Genomic DNA, 16,637 nt, shown 5'->3' with positions numbered 1-16,637 from the left:
GGTTTAGAGAGACGTTATTGTCAGTACTAATGTTTAAAAAAGTACTATAAAGAGTCAATCAACCTAAATTTTGATTTAAATGGGAATTTATGGTTCCAGCATAGACCAATCACTTCACCATATTAAAGAGGCAAAGAACATAACTTGTTACCTGCAGAGATATTGTGAAAATCTCTCAAGGACACTTGCAACTTATAGACCAGATAATTAAATTCTCTATCTCAAAGGACTTGAGCTGTGACAATATGAAATCCTTGAATTTCCAAAGATGTTAGACACATTTTCAATACCATGAAAGAAGAGTTTACAACATACATAGATTATTGACTATTGCCCAAATGAAAAGTGTCACATTCTATTCTGATACAAAGTGTTACATGCAGAACACAAAGTGTTCTGACTCTAAGTTCATTGATATGCATACATAGGTATGTATGTGTATATTTCTTAAATTTGGCTCATAGTGCTAAATAATGGTCTCAAGCCCCTTCATGATACAGTGAAAAGAACAATGAGTTTGCAATCAGAGAACTTTGTTTTAAATTACATTTCCACTATTGACTATCTGTGTGACCTTGAACAAATCACCTTGCCTCTTTGGACCTCAGTTTTTTATCTGTAAAATGAGGAGGTTGAAATAGATGACCCATGAAGTCTCTTCCAACTCCAAACAAATGGATACAAATTTATGTTACACAACCTCAATTGGGTCCTCACTGCAGCAAGGTAATCCTTGTATACCCACCTGATTAGTTTGCTCTCCCACTCCCCACAGCAGCTATTCTAAATCTTTTCATTCCATAGCATCCCTTCTCCCTCCCTCCTTGATGCTGACTCTTTCAGGTTGGGACCTCTCTTCATACTTCACTGAAAAATTAAAGTCATTTTATATGAACTCCCTCTTCTCAACTCATAGCACTTGTTAACACCTTCCCTCATTACCCTCTACTTCCTCCTTGTCTCCCATGAAAAAGGGATTCTTCTTGTGGAGACAAATCCCTCTTGATCTCATCTCATCTCATCTCATCTTCTCCAGGAGATGACTGCCTTCTCTATAGTCTCCATTCTCATCCTCATTCTTTCCCTATATGCTGGCTCCTTTGCTCTCTACCAACATGTCCATTTCTTTCCCCATTCTTACAAAACTCTTACTTGACCCTACTACTCCATCTGCCCTCTGTTTCTTAGCTAAACTCCTTGAGAAAGCAAAACACATTTGCTTCCTGCTCTTCTTCTCAATTGACTCTAAACTCTCTAATCTGACTTCAACCTCATCACTGAAGAGAACTTATTCTTTCCAGAGTCACCAGTGATCTCTTAACGGCCCACTCTAATGGTCTTTTCTCAATCTTCATGCTTCTTGATCTTTCTTCAATTTTTGATATAAGTTCATCACCTCCTTCTGCATACTTGATCCTATCTGGGTTTTGGTAACTCTGTTCCTCCTGGTTCTTCTTCTACTTTTCTGATTATTCCTCCTCATTCTCTCTTGTTGGGCATTCATACAGGTCATACTAAGTATGGGGATCCCCCAAAGGCTCTGTCCTTAGCCTTGTATATTATTTTGCTTGGTGGATGTGTTCAATTATCATCTATATGCAAATGATTCATAGAGCTCTCTCTCTCTATATATATCCATTGCTATTCTCTTTCCTGAGATTCACTTTTGCATCACCAACTGCCTTTTGGATATCCTTGAGCTATATGCTCGGTAGACATCTCAAACTTCACAACAGAACTCATTATTTCACCCCCAGGCCCCACTTTCTGAACTTTTCCTGTTGAGGGCACAATCCTTCTCTCAGAACCTCAGGCTCCTAACCTCAGTGTCTTCCTCAAGATTGCTCTTGCACTCAGCCCACCTATGCAATCTGTTGCCAGGTTTGACCGTTTCTACCTTCACAATCTTTCTCACATATAAGGTGTCCCAAAAGGCTTAAGGCAGTTTTAAGCTTTAATAGTTCAAATAGCTGCATAACATCTTCTCCTTTCCCATAGACCCTCTACCCTGAAGCAAGTTCTCATCATCTCCTGCCTAGACAATTTGTAACTGCTTTCTGATTAGTCTCCTTTTTTCAGTTCTCCCCACTTGGTTGCCAAAGTGATTTCCCTCCAGTGCAGCACAGGTCTCCTGATGGCGGAGATATCCTCTCCCTCACCCCCACTCCCCACCTGATAAATTTAATTGGTCTACGATCAAATCTAAGAATCCTGTTTGGCCTTGAGATTTCTTCAAAACCTACTGCCTTCTGACCTTCCAGTCTGCTTCTACTTGACTTCCCTCCATGGAGTCTGTGAACCAGCAACAGTGACTATTCCTTAGACGTGACATTCCATCTCTAATCACCTTGCCTTTTCGCTGGCTGTCTTCCATGCCTGAAATGCTTCCTCCCAGCCTTGTGCTTGCCAGCTTTGGTTGACTTCCCTCAATACTTAGCTCAAATCGCACCTTTTTCAGGAGGACCTTCTCATTCCCCAGCCACAGCTTCTTAGCAATTACTGCCAGCTATCTGAGAGGACCTTTTGGCTACTCTGTATATGTTGTATTTTTACAGTTGCTCACATGTTGCCTCCCCCATTAAAATGTAAACTCTAGGGAAACCTAGTGGATTGAGAGCCAGGTAGACCTAGAGACAGGAGGTTCTGGGGTTAAATCTGGCCTCAGACACTTTACTTCCTAGCTGTGTGACCCTGGGTAAGTCACTGAACCCCCATTGCCTAGCCCTTGCCTGGAACCAATACAGAGTATTGATTCTAAGATAGAGGGTAAGGGTTTAAAAGAAAAAGGATGTAACTCCTTGAGGGCAGGCACAATCTTTTTTGCCTTTCTCTGTATGCCCACAGCTTCACACTGTAGATTTAAAAAATTAATATCCAATACTCCAAATATTATATTTATAAGATTTATTAAAATAAAAAAAACTAGAGTAAAACCTAACTCGACTACGATATCGAAGAAGAGAGGGAGGAGCTTCAGAAAACTTATAACCAATCACGTAACCACACAAACATGAGGATGCAGGGAAAGGGATGCTGGGAGATACAGAAGGAATTCTGGGGAACACAGTCCTGGGGTTCAAGATTTTTCAACTATACAACACAGTGCCTGGCATGCAGCAAACACTTAATAAATTTCTTGGCTGACCTACTGATTGACCAATTTGATCCAATTTTCACTCAATAGTTCCTATGTAGTAAATGTCTTGTGTTATTAAAAAAAATATATATATATATATATACACTCACCATTATGGGACATCCCCACAGCGAGGCACTTCTGAAACCTGCAGTACTGACATTTATTTCTACTCTTCTTATGGATCCGACAGTTCAGATCACACCGATCATAGATGAGTTTCAGACGAATTGTCCTTCGGAAGAAACCCTGCAAAGGGACAGAGAGAAGAGACACATATAAAGTGCCCCTGGGGGATGCCCGTGGGGGATGCCTGGTACAGTGGGTCACACACTGGCTAGCTTCAAGCCCACCACTAACTTGCTATGTGAATTTAGTCAAATGCCCATTTAGGTTAAAGAAAGCAAAGGGGGGAAAAAAGTCCAGGTTTGGGTTATGTGAGCAGGAGTCAGTCCCGAAACATAGCTCAGCCTCAGTTTCTCGAGCCCTAAAATAGGGCAGCTAGGTGGCCCCTTGGATATAGTGCTAGGTCTACAATCTCTAAGACTTGAGTCCGAGTCTGGCTCTAGATATCTGTTAGGTATGTGATTATGGGCCAGTCATTTAACCCTTCAACTGTAAAATTAAGATCATAAATAGCACTTATGTCCCAGGGTTGTTCAGGTACAATAGATAGAGCACTGATCTTGGAATCTGGAAGGCTCATCTCCCTGAGTTCAAATCTGGTCTCAGACACTTGAATAGTTGTGTGACTCTGGGCAAGGCATGTAACCTTGCTTTCCTCAGTTTCCTCATCTGTAAAATGATCTGGAGAAGAAAGTGGCAAACGACTCCAGTTTCATTGCCAAGAAAACCCCAAATGGCATCATGGAGAATTGGACACAACTGAAAATGACCAAACAACAACAACCTAGGGTTGTTGTGAGGCTCAAATGAGATGTTTGTAAACCATTTAACATAATGCCTGACATATAGTAGGTACTTAATAAATACTTGTTCCCTTCCTTCTCCCTACCAAAGTGAGATTATAATAGATGGACTACCAATCTCTCTGAGCTATTGTAAATATAAATGCATTAAATTAATGTGACCTGTTGCTATTACCTACAAAGTCTTGGCCTTAGTCGTTTAGTTGTTATTGTTATTTTTCATTTATAAAATGGTGGGTTGGATCAGATGTTTTCCAAGATCCTTCTAATTCTATGATTTCATGACTATGACCACATTCATCTGGTCACACAGGCCTAATGGATTCTAACTTGAGTCTCTGTTTGGTTTTCAGTCTGATCCGAGAAGAGTTCTGGATTCAATGTAATGAGAATAAACCACCATGTAATCAGTTTAACCTCCCTGCAAATCATTTCAGCCACAGGCCTCATCCTTCCCAACTGCATTGCGCGGTTTGGCAAGGTTAGAGTGGTTCCATCTGAAGCTGTGATCGGGACCAATAAAAATCCACATGTGGATAATTTTGAGGAATTCTTCACATTGCATAATTTCCTGCAGAAATTCATTTCATGTATTTATGCAGTTTAAGGAGGGCCCCGAGTTACTGTAGCCCACAGGCATAAGAGCATAAGAGAGAACAAGATTTAAGAATTGACAGAATTCCCTGGGAAACCTAGCGCTATCATGGAGACCAAAGCCAAGTTTCGGAGTGAAACCCCTGGAAACTTTCAGCAGCTCTGGGGTCAGGTGAGGCTGGACTAAGTGATCTCTAAAGACCTTTCCTCTTTTAAAATTTGATTAGTCTAGATCTCCATGCACTTGGTACAGTCCTGTGAGTTCATCGGTTTATGGAATGGCTGATGAAAAAAACCACATCCAATGAGGCAAAATGGAATAGTGACTCTCCTGAAACATATAGTCTTAAAGATTTCCTCACTGGAGGGTTAAGTGTCTTGCCCATAGTCAGATGACTAATATGTGGCCCTTGAACTCCAATCAACCAAGCAATGGATCAATAAATATTTATTTACTGGTGGAGTCCGAATGCAGATGGAAGCATGCCATTGTTCACTTAATTTCCTCCATGAATTTTTCTCTAGTGTAAGTGATATATGTCATTTTTCAGAACATAAAGAACATGGAAATATGTATTTCATGATAACACTTGTGCTACCTGTCATATCAAGGAAGGGGGCAAAATGTCAGAACATGTTTATTAAAAATTGTATCAACATGCAAAAAATGTTAAATTTTATAAGTATTTGGTAAACCTTATTTTCCAAGTGCATGTTTGTTTCTGGGGATGAGGACCTTGTATTATCTTGGGGAGAGATCATGTACACATAAGTAGAAGCAACATATATATATATATATATATATATATATATATATATATATATACAATAAAATGAAAGGCAATTTGGGGGAGGAGGTGGCAGTAATTGGGGGTGGTGGGAGTGGAAGGTGTTGGCTCAGGAAAAGCATTAATAGGAAGGAGCCAAAAATCCCACAGAATATTAGGAATCTGAATGATCCTGGAGAAAAAACCAAGAGAGGAATCTTGCAGCTTTTAACTAGCCAAGTTTATTTTCAAGTGATGACTTATAAGAATTATTTTTCCAAGTTGGGGCGATATGGTTGACAGATGAAGTCAGATGTTTCCAAAATACTGGGACAGTAAGGGTTGAATATATATGTTCATGTTCATATTATACATTGCTTACAGTTCTGTAAGAACTCTTTCTTCAGGGGCAGCGAGGTAGCACCATGGATAAAGCTCCAGGTCTGGAGTCAGGAGGAACTGGATTCAAAAGTGACCTCAAATACTTATGAGCTGGGTGATTCTAGGCAAGTTACTTAACCCCAACTGCCTACCTCTTAGAACTCTTCTGTCTTGGAATCAATATTTAGTATCGGTTCTTCAACTGTAAGATGGCAATCATAATAGCACCTGCCAGATAGGGTTGTTATGAGGATCAAATGAGATAATATTTGTAAAGCATTTAGCATGGTGCTTGGCACATAGTGGGTGCTTGACAAATCAATACATGTTTCCTTCTTTGCTCCATGTCATATTTGATTGCATAAATTAAAAAGAGGTGATCTCAGTTCAATTCAACAAACATTTTCGATACCCATCATTGGGCAAGGATAGAAAAATTAAATGAAACATATTGCTTAGGGTGGCTATAATTTAGTTGGGGCATGGAGGAAGGGGGGGGGAATAAGACAGATAACTATAACTTAAAATTTGATAGATACAGAGGAAAGGTCAGAAGATCTTCAATTTAGAGCTGGAAGGGAAATTATAGCCCATCTAGTCCAATCCTTTCATCTTACAATTCTTCATCTACAAAATGGAGATAACAGCACCTATCTCACAAGGTCATTGTAATAATTAAATGAGATCTTAGTTATAAAGTCCTTATAATGCAGTGCCCGGCACATAGGAAGCACTAAATGAATGTTACTTTTATTATTGTGATGGATCTTCCAAAAAGAATCACTCTAGGATTATTGTCAAATGAAAAGGGACTAGCTTTTTTCTGCTCAGCCCCAGAGGGCAGAACTAGGGACAATAGGTGAAAACTGAGGAGAGGCAGATTTGGGCTTGAGAAAAAGAGAAAAATCTTAATCTGAGTTATCCTAAAGTGGAATGGGCTTTAAGGGGATGGTTGAGTCCCCTTCATTGGAGGTCTTCAGGCAAAGCCAGGGATGACCAAAGAATTCCAGACTTTAGAGCTAGAAAGGATCACCTCAAAATGAACCAATCACAAAGGAGAATGCTCATTTCAACAAACTGAGAAGTGTTTATCATGCCTCCCCTGGAAGACATCCACCAGGACTTCTTGAGCCATTCCATTCCACTTTGGGGCACCTCTAGCCAGTGCTGTGCTGGAGAAAAGCCAACCCTGATCTTGAGAGCTGACAGTTAAATTTTTAGTGTGAGTATTTAAACTTCTAGAATCAGCAAATGCTACAAATTAGGGCTTGATTTATTGTTTTGCCTAGACTTAAGAAAGTGATGGAGAAGATATTAATAACAGATTAAACAAAAGTGAATTGTATCCAAACATAATGGACTTCTCTACTAGCAGTAATGCAATGATCCAGGACAATTCTGAGGGACTTATGAGAAAGAACACCATCCACATCCAGAGGAAGAACTGTGGGAGCAGAAATACAACTGCTTGATCACATGGGTCAATGGGGATATGATTGAGGATACAGACTCTAAACGATCATCCTAGTGCAAATATCTATAATATGGAAATAGGTCTTGATCAATGACAAATGTAAAACCCAGTGGAATTGTATGTCAGCTATGAGGGATTGGGAGGGGAAGAAGGGAGGGAAAGAACATGAATCATGTAATCATGGAAAAAATATTCTTAATTAATTAAAAATTTTCAATCAAAAATTATTTGCCCATGTTGACTTTTCTTTGCATTTATGCCAGCATGTACCTTAGCATATTGCACACAACAGATGCCACTTAGATGTTTACTAAATAAAAGAATGAATTAGATCTCTAAAAGAAAAAAAATATTGTATAATTTCATGACAAACTAATTGTTCTTCACTAGGATACATCTAGTCTTCTAGTGGTAAGTCAAATGGATTATGCATGTCTCCTGAAGGATTAAATTGGAAGTTGACTAGTATTCCCGTGGATATGTGGCAGATGGCAGTCATTTTTATATGTGTACAGAGAATGTTTACTATCTAATTTAATCATTGTTATTTATCTTGCCATTCGGTTTTAATCAAACGACTTGCTGCTGAAGACATCTCACTGGCATAGAGATGAATCAGTGGGGACTCCAGTTATGGTTCTGAGTAAATGAAGACCCAACAAGTACTCCCAATCTGGGTATGGCTAAGAGTGGGTGCTACATAAGTTTTAGCAAACAATTATAATGCTTTTTTTTTCTTTCAGTGGATAAAAGTAACTAATAACAGTGCTTCTTCTTTAAACTTTACATCTTTGGTTCTATTCAAACGCTATGTGCTCCCCCAAACCACAGGCTCACTGCGGGGCTGGTACTATGGTGCCATGGTGCTTAAGACCTCTGGTTTTCCAAGTACTAGGCTGTTGAAGCTTTACTATCTACACACACAAAAGTAATTATAGAAAAGTTAAACTCCAACTAGCCAGCCACACCCTTTCATTACTCTAAACTTCCTAGATGACCAAAATGGAATAATTCATGTAGACGGGTTGATCAGATTCTAGCGAGAGTTCATTTAAGTCATTCATTCAATAATGCTATAAACTTCAAGTCAATAAAAGCTGACGTTTACTTAATGAAGCCTTATATAATTCTTAGACTCTTAAGAATTAGAAAGGAGCTCAATGGCAACTTCATCCAGTCCATACCTGAAAAAAAAAATTGCCATTATAACTTCTTGATAAGTGGTCATCCAGCCTCTGCCCAAAGTTCTTCAGTGGGGGGATGTGGGGGGGGGAACTGACTACTAGCATCCTTCCATTCTACATTTGAATGGTTCTCATTGTTAGGAGGTTTCTTCCTGACATCAAAAATTATTCAACCCCTCTCTATCTTCCAGGGCAGTTAGTTTGCACAGCATACAAAGTGATGGGCTTGGATTCAGGAAGGCATCTTCCTGAGATCAAATCCAGCCTCAGATACTTACTAGTTGTATGACCCTGGACAAGTCACTTAACACTGTTTGCCTCCATTTCCTCATCTGTAAAATGGGCTGAAGAAGGAAATGGCGAACTATTCTAGTATCTTTGCCCAGAAAACCCCAACTGTGGTCACAGAAAAGTAGGACATGACCAGAATGTTTGAACAACAAAACTTTATCTTCTAACAATTGCTCTTAGTTCTTCCCTTTAGGACCAACTCTATTTTTACATGACTTTAGGTAGGATCACAGAACTTCAGTTTGGAGTAGCACAGTGTTGGACAATCAAACAATTTTTCAAACAATTTTGCTCTAAATATGAATCAATGACCCTGGAAGAGCTAAGGGAATCTGCATCCTATTTGTATGATACCAATAGAGAGCAATAAAGAGAAAAAGAAGACCAAATTAAAGAACTAAAGCAAAAACTTAAGGATGCCAATGAAACCATAAGAAGATTGTTCCTTTACAATAGTGAACAGAACAGTGGACTTACAGTGAGGAAGAACTGAATTCAAATCCAAATTCAGTCATTAGCTGTATTATTGTGGAAAAGTCTACTCTGCCATTCTAAGCTGGTTTTCTCATCTAGATGGAAAATGGGAATAATAAAAGTATCTGCCTTCTAGATACTGTTGTGAAGATTAAAGAAAACAATCCATGTAACAACCCTTTGTAAACCTTCAAGTCCTAGAGAAACCTGAGTCACAATTCTTCTTCTTCTTCTTCATTCTTACAGTAGGGCTAAGCTAATAGTTTAAATGTTCTTAAAAATCGAAACCAATTAAAACATCAATTTATATTCCTTTACAAAGTTAATTTCAAGGGGTCATTCTGTACGATAGAAGGTAACAGCTGGAAGGATCCTTAGAAACTATATAGTCCAATTCTCTCACTTCACAGTTGAATAAAGTGAGGCTTTACAAAATAATGTGCTTTGCTTAAAGTCATAAAACTAGCTAGTAGTGAGGTTAGAACTAGAACCCAATTTATTTGATGCCCGGTAATGTCAGCCTGATTGTTTAATGTTTAAGTTTTCAGTTTCTTTGTTTTTCTTTGCATAGAATATGCTTTTGATTTTTTTGTGGGGGGATGAAGAACAGGGGAAACAGCTTTATTCCACAGGGGGTTTATTCATATTCAGTTTGCTCCAAACACTGACAAGGGGTATATGTGCAAATCATTGTCTTTCTCTGAGTTATTCTATTCCAAGAATATTTCCATGAGTGATTGTTGCAAAAGAATGCACATACTGAAATGTAGCTGGATTGATACGCTTGTCAAACAAGGAGCCAGAAGATTACTTGTTTTAGACAGCTAAAATGGAGGTGAGATGGTTAGAATGAATATTAAACTTGGAAGGAAAAAAATAAAGTTTTTGTTCTGTATATTTCCCCCAATGGATGAATCAATGTTTTTATTCTTTGTAAAGCACTCAAAACTGAGAAAACAAGGTCTTTATGAAAAACATTTGCAACTAGGAAGACAAATGGCAAAACATAACTCCTTGGTGTGGGAAGTATGAACCTGTATTCAAATTCTGTCACTGTTTTCTCCCTGTATGACTTGGGTCAAATAATTTAATTTGTTTCCTCATCTAAAAAGTGAGGGCATTGGATTAGATGACTTCTGGGGTATCTTTCAGCTCAAAATCTATAATTCTATGATTCCTTTCCTTGCAGAATCCCTATATCCCATTCCAGTGCCAGGGATAAAAAAATGAAAATAAAAAAAGTTGAGTTTCAGATTTCAATGCAAAACCAAGACCAATGTGCTTATCCTGCATTTGAGAGATTAAGAAACTTCTAAATTCTTACTAAAAAAAATCTCTTTTCCTTTTTCTCTATATTGCTTCATTATTTTCTCTCTACTTAAATAAATATTTTAGCCATAATTATAACTACTGTTATGGGTCTGCCTAAAGATTTATTGATTGGAACTGGGAAAAAGACTATTATAGGTGACCATGTCAAGGTTTTCACTGAGCCATCCCCTGGAATGTGAATAGAGGAAAGAAATGATTGGCAAGGTCTTTGAAGAGCAAGACAAGAGAGGACGCCATTTTTACCTTGCAGCCTTCACAAGCATGCACTCCATAGTGGAACCCAGAAGCTTTATCCCCACAGACTCGGCATTCGATGGCCATAAGGGAGTTAGAAGACTCTTCATGAGGTTTATTGTAGAGCTGAGTTTTTTCAGAATAGTAAGGAGGGGATGGAGGTTCCACTTTGATAGCACCTGTGTTTGGAGGAACATTGAAAAGACCAAGTTTTTAATGGGAAGCAAATGCTTGAGTGGGTCACAGGCATTGGGGATCCCAAAGCCTAACATCAAAGTTAGGCTGAATGATAGGAATGGTGAAGGTGATCCTGCTGCAGATGGGTAATATCAGTCTTTTGTCACTCTACTAACATAGATTCCAGATTCAGTTAACCTGGAGGCAAGGAAGCTAGCCCTTATATAGGCTTTGAAGATTTGAAATTCCTGAGAATTGGACTTTGAACATTGAATGGAAGTGTGGGAGTGTTGCTCCGGAGAGTAACAATAGGTGATTGGGGAACTATAGTGCTGGGAAAGCACTAGGGACGGGGTTGAAATTGGGAATAAGTTAGAAGGTTCATGGCTAATCTTCAAATATATGAAAAATAGTCATAGGCAAAGGGGTTGGACTTATTCAACCCAGGCTCAGAAATTAGAAGTAGGATTAGTTCGAGTCCAGTAGAAGAAAGACATTCCGAACAATTAGATCTGTAGATCTGGTAGATCTACAAGTAGAATAATGGTTTCACCTAGTGATTTCCACATCACTGAAGGTGTTTAATGAGAAACTTGGATGTTCTAGTGGTTGGCAATTGCTGTTCAGCCATAAACTGGATTGCATGGCATCTGAAGTTCCTTAGAGTTCCAAGTTGTTTTTTTTTTTTTGATAAATCTTGATAAGATTTTGCTCTTTAGCTGTAGCTCTAAATCACACTAACCAAATAGATCTACTCCATGGGTTTCCCAGTGAGAATGGAGCAGGTGTGCTTGTCTTGGAGGGACATGAGACCAATCAGCTCCCAGCTGTTGCACTAGCTGAAATAATTTTAAAAAATGATTCTTCTAAGAGTCAGAGTTCCTCTAATGAGTAAGCAATTTATTGCCTTTTCACCAGTAGAAACAGGCCCATTAAATGGTAACCTTAAGATTTAACTAGATGCCCCACAGATAAATCTACCCAAGCATAAGCTCCTGAATTCTCACTAATTCCCTGAAGATGCTAAATTGATCTGAAATGAAAGAGCTGCCAGTTGCAGTCATGCCTTTGGAAATCTGGCCTATAAGATGTGTACATAAAGAAAAGTCAAGGAAATGTACTTCATTTTGAGAAGTCTATTCTAATAATATCCCAAAGTCAATTTGGAAAAAACTCAAGACCCAGCAACATCCCAACATCTTCTACATTTATATTTGTGTTGGAAATATAATTTAAATGAGACCTGTAGTATTTTTAGCACGAATACAGGGAAAATGGGCAACTTTACACAATATTAATAATAGGAAAAAGAAGATGTTGCTGGAATCTAGAATTGTTCATTTATTAACATCTAAATGAAGAAACTCAGAGGCTAGGTTCCCTTGAACTCAAATGCAACTAGATTTAAGGCCAAGGTTGCTACCAGTCAGAAGGATTAAAAAGGTATATGAAGGGAGTCTGAAAATTCAAGATAGATTTTAGGGCATAGCACAGTGCCTGGCACATAGAAGGTGCTTAATAAATGTTGATTGATTGATCTTAAGAGAATCTGAGAAAGTATGGCCTTAGTAAGTGTCAATGATTTCAAAAGTGAGGAATGAAGTTCTGACACCTTTATCTTCCATCTACTGTGGGAAGAAGGAGCTATAAACAGGTAAAGCATATTGGGAAGTATCCCTTATTTAGAGATTCATCTAAATTAACAATTCCTCTTTTAAAATGATAATCATATTTAAAAATCTGGAAAAGTTACATTAATCATATCTTCCTAATGGAGTTATCATCTTATCCAGACTTCTTTCCCTTCCAACTCTGAGCTGAGTTGACACTGGGAGTTCTGCTACTTGTTCTATTGTGTCTGTCTATGGACTATAAAATTCTAGCTACAGTCTAGTATAATTACCATCTGAGCAATGTGAAAAGTGGAAATAAAGTTCATACTTGGGCATTCTTGGAGTTTCAGGTCATATTTATAATCAGGAACCATTGGGTCAGCCCTTGTGAATGGAATGTCTTCATAATGTGGGGTGGAAATGCTGGAGAAGTCAACAGTGGTGAAGGGTTTGATGTCAAAGGAGTGGGAATGGTCATCCATGACAGACAGATCCACAGAGCTGATCCCAAAGTTGGTGGGCCAAAATGGCATCTCTGTGTCAACCATGGCAATGCCTAGAATCAAAAAGAAGAACAACAATAATAGGCATGAAGTTTAGAACCAAGACCTAGAGCAAAGCAGTGTACTGGTGAAATGGTTAATATTATGTTTAATCTTCTTTAGACAAACACAATAATAGAAGTCTCATCTACAGGAACCTGTTATCAATACAATTTCCCTTGTTTGAGCTGTAAGAAAAAGGAGCAACACCTTTATATTGTTGTCTCAGGACAATCTTGGAACAACAGTTCTCTGTACAGCATTTCACAAACAGCTTGCTCTCATTTAATTTAAGTGATTACAATTTCTCCCATTCCATCCAATGCCATGCATGAATATTGATAATAACAATCTTGTATCTAGAATCTCCTTTGGATTCTCAAAATTGAAGGTCCTAAATATATCTCCTCAGCTTGCAAAAGGTAGATTAGTGTAGTTTCTAATTTGATACCTATAATAGTCTTGAAGTGAGCATAATTTGCATTTTAATAAATTGAGTCATATTTTATTTGTATCATGGAGAAAGAATACTATTTAGATCTCCTCCTAAATAAATAAATACCTTTCAGGAACTCTTTTCCTAAGAGGGCTAGATTTGACTCAGTCAGTCAATAAAAATTTACTGAATTCTTTAAAATGGTCCAGACTAGAAACATGGAAAGGGGCCTGATTATCACAAATTTTCAATACCAAATGGAGTTTGATCCTGGAAGCAATAAGGAGATCCTGGATGTCACTGGTTGACTGAAAAAGGGAGAGAGAAATCCAGACAGACAGATAGAGACAAGAGACACAAGGAGACACAGAGAGAAAGAGGAATAAAGGGAATGAGAAAGAGAAAGCATGTATGAGAAAGAGAGGGGGGGGGGTAGAATCAACTGAATGCTTTATAAAGAGTCTAGTAGAGAACTGACTGGAGTGGGAAGAGACCTGAGGCAGAGAGCCCAGTTAGAAAGCTATTGCTATCACCCAGGTGAGAGGTGATGAGGACTTGAATGAGAGCGGCAGCTGTGTGAGTGGAAAGGAGGCATATGAGAGATATTGAGAAAAGAGAAATGACAAGATGTGATAATAGATTGGTTATGTGGGCTGAGTGAAAATGACGAGTTGATCATGGCACCTAGGAGCCTAGGTGACTAGAAGGATAGTGGTGCCCTTACCCTTGACAGTATTAGGGAAATTTAGAAGAGAAACCCAGAGTGTAATCCTGGCTACAATCCTTGTTTGAGCAGATTATTTTGAGTTTTCTCACCTGTAATATGGGGGCAATAATATTTACACCACTCAGCTTATCTGTTGGCTGTGAAGAAAGCACTTTGGGAATCTGAAAGCATTCTATAAATGGGAATTCTTATAACTCCCTAATATTTCTGCAATGTGGACTCTAGCTTTCACAAAAAGAAACACAAATGTAAGATCAGTTTCCTTTTAATGACTAATAATAATTGGTATTTTTTAGAACTTTAATGTTTGAGAAGCACTTTACATAGATTATTTCATTTCATCCTTACAACAACCCACTGAAGTAGGCGCTATTATCATTCCCATTTTACAGATGAGGAAATTTAGGCTTAGAGAGGTCAAGGGACTTGCTCCTGGGTCACATGGTTAAGTGGTTGAGGCAGGTTTTGAATTCAGATCTTCTATTCAAATTAAGCATTCTTTGCACTCTACCACCTGGCTGTCTCCTAAGTTCTGCCTTTCCTCCGACAAGTGGATCAAATATGGTAGACTGTTAGGGCGCATTGGAAACAGATGTCATGAGAATTGAGATTTCTTAAGAATAAAAATCTAGCCCTGCATTTTTCAAAGAAACTTCTCAGTGAAGCAATTGCTGCTCTTCCAATAGTCCTGGGATGCAATGCTATTTAAATAAGGCAGAACAGAGCTGCCTTCCAAAGTTTTCTGCTTGGGATATTGGATGACACATAGACTTCTAAGTCTCCGATGGGTAATCACTGCTGGGGAAGTAAAAAAAAAAACAGAGGTAGGCGTGATTCGGAGTATTTAATGTGGACTTGTGACCCACTCATTGCAGTCTGTTAGACTTTAAACCTTTATATAAGAGGAATCGGTCTGATTTGGTTTACTTGGAGCCAGCTCATACTATTCAGGAGTGCAGCCAAAGAATTCAGTCACTACAAACTTTAAATTTTAACTCTTTTATCAGATATCTCAGGGGGGAGCTGGGCTTTGGCACTCTGAAAATGAAGGAGGACTGACAGTGGAGGCGAAGAGGGCATGGGTGCTCAGGGGTGGCATTGCTAGTAGCTACAGAAGAGGACTGGGAAGAACAAGAGTGGGATGTCTCTACATAAAAGGCTCTTTCATAGCTGACCCCCACCCCCAGCAATATAGTAAAGCCCATGGATCTCTATTGAGATATTTTAAATGCCCTAAATAAGAATGTGGAATTACAAAGGAAGTCAATTAAATTGGAAGAGTTTTCCAAATTACAGCCCCGAGTATGTGGACCCCAGGTGAAGAATCTCTGCTCTACACTAAGTGGCAATGAACATATTCCTTGTGCTTCCTCAGCGGTGAAGAGGTTTAAGGGAGAGGAGGAAGTATTCCCTAATCTTGGCTGAGTAAAATCTCACATATCTGGCATCATCTGGACCGGTTAGGATCTAAACAGATAGGAAATCAGCCATAGACCCTTCTCCCATGGAATCAAAGAGGACACAACATCATGGTCTAGCAGGAAAGACAATCGAGTGCAGACAGAACCAGATCTAGAACCTTTGTCTAATACCTTGGATTCTGAACCTTGTTTTCACTAAGTACCTCTGTGACCTTCAACAAGTCCCTTCATTTTTCTGAGTCTTGGTCTTTCTTATCTGAAAACTGAGACAGATGGACTTGCTGATTTTTGCTTTAAATAGGCAGGATTCCTTGTTCCGCTCCCTATTCTGACTGATTTCAATCTCATGAGCAGAGGACCAGTTCTGAAAGGTTAGAGAAGAGTCAAACTAAAATAAGTTTGAATCAGGAGTCTTATGAAATAAACAAAGTGCCCAGTGAACATTTATTTAAAAGAGAGAGAGAGAGAGAGAAAGGAACTTTGAACATGCTACAGTGGTCCCAGGAGGGGATACTGGGCACTCACTCTGTTCACATGTCTGAATGTCTATACAAACAAGAACCCAAACAACCCCAAGTTATCTGGGTTACAGTGTAAACACTACAGGAAAGGGCAATGTGTGTTGGTGATGGCTTAAAGGTCATCTCTCTTTTTCTCAATGACATCCAGAGAAAAGTCAATCTTCTAAATGATGACATCAGACAATATCTCCTCTTTGAAAACTCATTTCCACAATGGAGCCTAAAGCTAAGAAACTCTAGACCATTCCAGTTCCTCTACCCATCTGCCTTCATTTCCTATATGTCTTCCTTCTACCGGTTTAATTCATTTTGTATTTTTGTATGTATGTATTTCAAGTCTTCAAAACAACAGTGATCTCGGGCTCAAGGAATAAGGACTTTCCCAGTGTGGATGAAAATGTTTT

General features: G+C 38.7%; 1 protein-coding gene across 2 annotated transcripts in view; it reads right to left on the bottom strand.

Annotated features, from left to right (window-relative positions):
* Positions 1-16,637, bottom strand: part of PPARG (peroxisome proliferator activated receptor gamma) — a 190,716-nt gene that overhangs the window by 64,212 nt on the left and 109,867 nt on the right. For both annotated transcript variants that reach the window (XM_007500246.3, XM_001376110.5), the window contains exons 3-5: positions 12,915-13,142; positions 10,806-10,975; positions 3,247-3,385 (exon numbers count right to left, since the gene is read on the bottom strand). In XM_007500246.3, coding sequence (XP_007500308.1) covers positions 3,247-3,385; positions 10,806-10,975; positions 12,915-13,134 — 529 coding nt within the window. In that variant the 5' untranslated portion in view covers positions 13,135-13,142. The remainder of the gene's footprint in view (positions 1-3,246; positions 3,386-10,805; positions 10,976-12,914; positions 13,143-16,637) is intronic.

This window comes from Monodelphis domestica, chromosome 7 (assembly GCF_027887165.1).
Source record: "Monodelphis domestica isolate mMonDom1 chromosome 7, mMonDom1.pri, whole genome shotgun sequence".
In the NCBI taxonomy this organism is placed as follows: domain Eukaryota; kingdom Metazoa; phylum Chordata; class Mammalia; order Didelphimorphia; family Didelphidae; genus Monodelphis; species Monodelphis domestica.
Note: the sequence above shows the minus strand (reverse complement) of the source record. Positions and strands in the feature narration are given on the sequence as shown.